Source organism: Astatotilapia calliptera, chromosome 2 (genome assembly GCF_964374335.1).
Source record: "Astatotilapia calliptera chromosome 2, fAstCal68.1, whole genome shotgun sequence".
Taxonomy (NCBI): domain Eukaryota; kingdom Metazoa; phylum Chordata; class Actinopteri; order Cichliformes; family Cichlidae; genus Astatotilapia; species Astatotilapia calliptera.
The window spans coordinates 10,515,132-10,519,562 of record NC_137423.1 but is presented as its reverse complement, the minus strand read 5'-3'; the positions used below and the strand labels follow the sequence as shown (position 1 = coordinate 10,519,562).

General features: G+C 56.3%; 1 protein-coding gene across 1 annotated transcript; it reads right to left on the bottom strand.

Moving 5' to 3' along the window:
• Positions 1–1,051: 1,051 nt before the first annotated feature.
• Positions 1,052–4,431, bottom strand: LOC145432127 (uncharacterized). Its single transcript, XM_080308726.1, has 2 exons — positions 2,678–4,431; positions 1,052–2,223 (listed from the first exon to the last, which is right to left on the bottom strand). The coding sequence occupies exons 1-2, from the start codon at positions 4,365–4,367 to the stop codon at positions 1,052–1,054; spliced, it is 2,862 nt and encodes a 953-aa protein (XP_080164852.1). The 5' UTR covers positions 4,368–4,431.

The window sequence follows — 4,431 nt, the reverse complement described above, 5'->3', positions numbered from 1 at the left end:
CCCTCATTTAAAAAACAACAACATTTAAATACTTTATTTTATCTAAACTTCATCTTCATTAATTGCTCCAAAAACTCACTACTTTCACAACAAATGTGTTTTTAGATGGAAGAAGAGCCTGCAGATTAACCCTTGTGCGCCCGCCTGTTCTCGGGGCGTGGGTCGTGGTGACCCCCCGAGGTGTGTGTGTGTGTGTGTGTGTGTGATGATGATGATGAGTGTGTGTGTGTGTGTGTGTGTGTGTGTGTGTGTGTGTGTGATGATGATGATGATCCTGATGATGGTGGTGGTGGCGATGGGGGGTCTTGGTAACCCCCTGGGGGGGGATATGTGTGTTTTATGATGATAGGTTTGGGGTCACTAGGACCCCTCCCGGGGGCATATGTGATGATGATGATGATGATGAAGATGATGATGATGATGATAGGTTTGGGGTCACTAGGACCCCCCCCCGGGGGGGGGGGGGGGCATATGTGATGATGATTCAATTCAATTCAATTCAATTTTATTTATATAGCGCCAAATCACAACAAAAGTCGCCTCAAGGCGCTTCATAGATACAGAGAAAAACCCAACAATCATATGACCCCCTATGAGCAAGCACTTTGGCGACAGTGGGAAGGAAAAACTCCCTTTTAACAGGAAGAAACCTCCGGCAGAACCAGGCTCAGGGAGGGGCGGCCATCTGCTGCGACCGGTTGGGGTGAGAGAAGGAAGATGATGATGATGATAGGTTTGGGGTCACTAGGACCCCCCGGGGGGCATATGTGATGATGATGATGATGATGATGATGATGATAGGTTTGGGGTCACTAGGACCCCCCCGGGTGGGGGGGGGGGATATGTGATGATGATGATGATGATAGGTTTGGGGTCACTAGGACCCCCCCCGGGGGGCATATGTGATGATGATGATGATGATGATAGGTTTGGGGTCACTAGGACCCCCCGGGGGCATATATTGTGTGATGATGATGATGATGATGATGATGATGATAGGGTGGAGTGGGGGGGGGGTCGCTAGGGGACCACCGTTGGGGCGCTTGTGTTATCACGGCGTCGGTGGCGTCCGGGGAGCGGCGTCGCGGGAAGAAGAAGAAGCGGCGCAGTTGGGACAGTACGTGACGGCGCAGTTTGTACACACGTGCGCTCGGCACTCGCGGCACAGGATCTTGGTCTTGACGTCTTTGCTCCTGGGACACACGCGGCACCTTCGCCTCTTGACCGGAGAGGAGTCGCGTGGCGTAGCGTTGTTGTTAGAGGCTGCCTCGGCGGTAGCGCCTCGGGCCGCGACTCTGCCTCCTCTTCTTCCTCCTCCTCCTCCTCCTCCTCCTCCTCCTCCCGGTCCTCGCGCTAAAGCCGCCCTGGCTTCGAGCATGGGGCGCGCGAGCGCTTTGCCCAGTCGCTCGAGGAAGAGCCGTCGTCTGTTGAGCTTGCCCGGCATCCAGTCGGGGTGAATTTCCCTCCACAGCACGAACGCGTTGTAGGCCGCCACGTCGACCATGTTGTGGAAAAGGGCCACGGGCCACCTGCGGGTCTTTCTCCTGCAGCTGTACGTGCTCACGACCTTGTCCAGGTTGTCCACTCCTCCCTTGGTGCGGTTGTAATGCAGCACCAAGGGCGGTTTCGCGCCGCTGCTGTTGCTGCTGCCGCCGCTGCTGTTGCTGATGCGGCGGCTAGGCCGGGGCTCGGGGCCGGAGCGATGGTGGTAATAACGAGGAGCTGTGGTGAGGAGCAGCACGTTCTTGTTCTTCTTGGCCACGTAGGAGAGGATGATCGTGTCGGGCCCTCCTCCTCCTCCTCCTCCTCCTCCTTCTCGTCCTCCTCTTCCTCCCCCTCGTCCCGCGGAGCCGCCGAGTACCACGGATTCGACGGAGCCCACGGCCCTGCCCTTGACGCAGCGCAGCTCTCTGGGGATCTCGGGTCTGTTCGACCGCAGAGTGCCCAGCACGGTGTGGCCTCTCTCGCGATAGAGCCTATCGGCGAGCTCGCGCGAGGTGAAAAAGTTGTCGCACGTGACGTTGCGTCCCGGAGTCAGTCCCTCGGTGAGGTCCACGACCACTCGAGTGGCCAGGTGCTTTTCGGGAGGGCCGCGCTTGTCGGGCTTGCCGGTGTAGACTTGCATCTTCCACGCGTAGCTGGAACGCGCGTCGCACGCCACCCATATCTTGATCCCGTACCTGGCCGGCTTGCTGGGCATGTACTGTCTGAACGGACACCGTCCTGATGGATGGAGAGAGAGAGAGAGAGAGAGAGAGAGAGAGAGAGAGAGAGAGCGAGAGAGAGAGAGATGTGGGAAAGTGTGGGGGAGATTGGGGCAGAAACGCAAGGAGAAGACATTCAATTCAATTCAATTCAATTTTATTTATATAGCGCCAAATCACAACAAAAGTCGCCTCAAGGCGCTTCATAGATACAAAGACATAAAGAGTCATAGACTTCATAGCTTCATAACTTCATAGACATAAAGAGTCATAGACTTCATAGCTTCATAGCTTCATAGACATAAAGAGTCATGCGAAAGCAGCACAAACGCGGAACCCAACACGAGTATGCAACAGAGCAGCGAGCTAGCCCGTTTTCGTCATTCCCGCTCCTATTCCTCCTCTCTTCCCCCAGTCACACACACACACACACACACACACACACACACACCACATAGTACGTACGTACGTACCTCTGAACGGCACCAGTCTCTCGTCGACGGTGACCTCCGGTCCCGGGCGGTACATGGCGGGCAACCTCGCGCACCACTCGTCCCACACGGCTCTGATGGGGGCCAGTTTGTCGTAGCAGCTATCGCCCTCGCCTTCGCCTTCGCCTCGCCCGGCCCTTCTGGTCTCCCTGTCGTCGAAGCGCAGCGCGCTCGAGTAGGCTCGAAAGGTCTTGAGCGGCATCGTGGCTCTGAACACGGACCTGCCGCTCTCGGCGTCCCACAGGCTCTCGCAGGCCTCTCCCCGGGACCTGTACACGCCGGCGAGCACGAGCAGCCCCAGGTAGGCTCGGAACTCGACGCGGCCCATGGGCTTCCATCCGTCGATGGCGGGCCTGCGCCTGCCCGCTTCCAGGTTGGTCATGGCGATCACCGAGTCCTCTATCTCCGGCGGGAAGTAGGCCATGAACGCGGAGGCCTCGTCTCGCGCCGCCGCCACGGCCTCTTCGGTGGGGCCTCGTCCCGGCGGGTCGAGGTCGTCGTCTTCTTCTTCTAATTCTAATTCTTCTTCTTCTTCTTCTTCTTCATAGTCTTTGTCTTCTTCATCGTCATCGTTATAATCATCAGCGAGGACGTCTTCTTCTTCTTCTTCATCATCATTGGCGAGGATGTCTTCTTTTTCTTCTTCATAGTCTTTGTCTTCTTCTTCTTCTTCTTCTTCTTCTTCTTCTTCTTTTTCTTCTTCTTCTTCTTCTTCATCATCATTGGCGAGGATGTCTTCTTTTTCTTCTTCTTCTTCTTCTTCTTCATTGTCTTTGTCTTCTTCTTCATCATCATTGGCGAGGATGTCTTCTTCTTCTTCTTCATAGTCTTTGTCTTCTTCTTTTTCTTCTTCTTCATCATCATCATCATCATCGGCGAGGACGTCTTCTTCTTCTTCTTCTTCTTCTTCTTCTTCTTCCTCTTCTTCTTCTTCTTCTTCTTCATAGTCTTTGTCTTCTTCGTCATCGTCGTAGTCGTAATCGTCGGCTACATCAGCGTCGCGAGTTTCACTGACAGCGCCGCGGCCGCGATCGCGCCCAGGATCATGAACGCCACCTGCAGCGCGGCCGGCGTCGTCCTCTTGCCAAATCTCCCGAGTCCCCCGCCCCGGTGGGTCGGCGCCTGCTTCTTCTTCCTCTCCCTCTCGGCGGTTCGACTCGCCTTGCGAGCCGCCGTCCTGGCAGAGTTGCGACGCCATTTTGTAACCGCGATCGTCTTCCTCGCAACTACCCACCCCATCGTTTTCGTCCTCCTGATCCTCCGAGTGGCTCTCCTCCTCCTCCTCGTCTGCGAGCGTTCGGGCCGTCGGGTCGTCGTTGTCGTCCCCCTCGGCCTCTTGCTCCTCTTCCTTGCTCTCGTCCTCCTCCAAGTTCTCCTGTAGCTGCTGCTGCTGCTGCTGCTGCTGCTGCTGCTGCTGCCGCTGCTGCCGCTGCTGCCGCTGCTCTTGGTCTTCCTCGACCCCTAGCCCTCGATAGCGAAACGTGGCCGGTCGCAACAACGGAGCCACCGGAGCCGACCACGCAGCGTACGCCAAATGCGATGGCGATGGCGACGGTGATGGTGATGGTGAGCGGGAGGAGGAGGAGGAGGAGGAGGACACCGCTGGCGATTGCGATCCGCCTGTACCACCGACCTTAGTGCTCTTTGGCTCCCACGGTCTAGTGCGTGACATTATCTTCTTCTTCTTCTTCTTCGTCTTCTTCTGCTTTCGCCGGGGTGTTTCTCAACCACCTTTT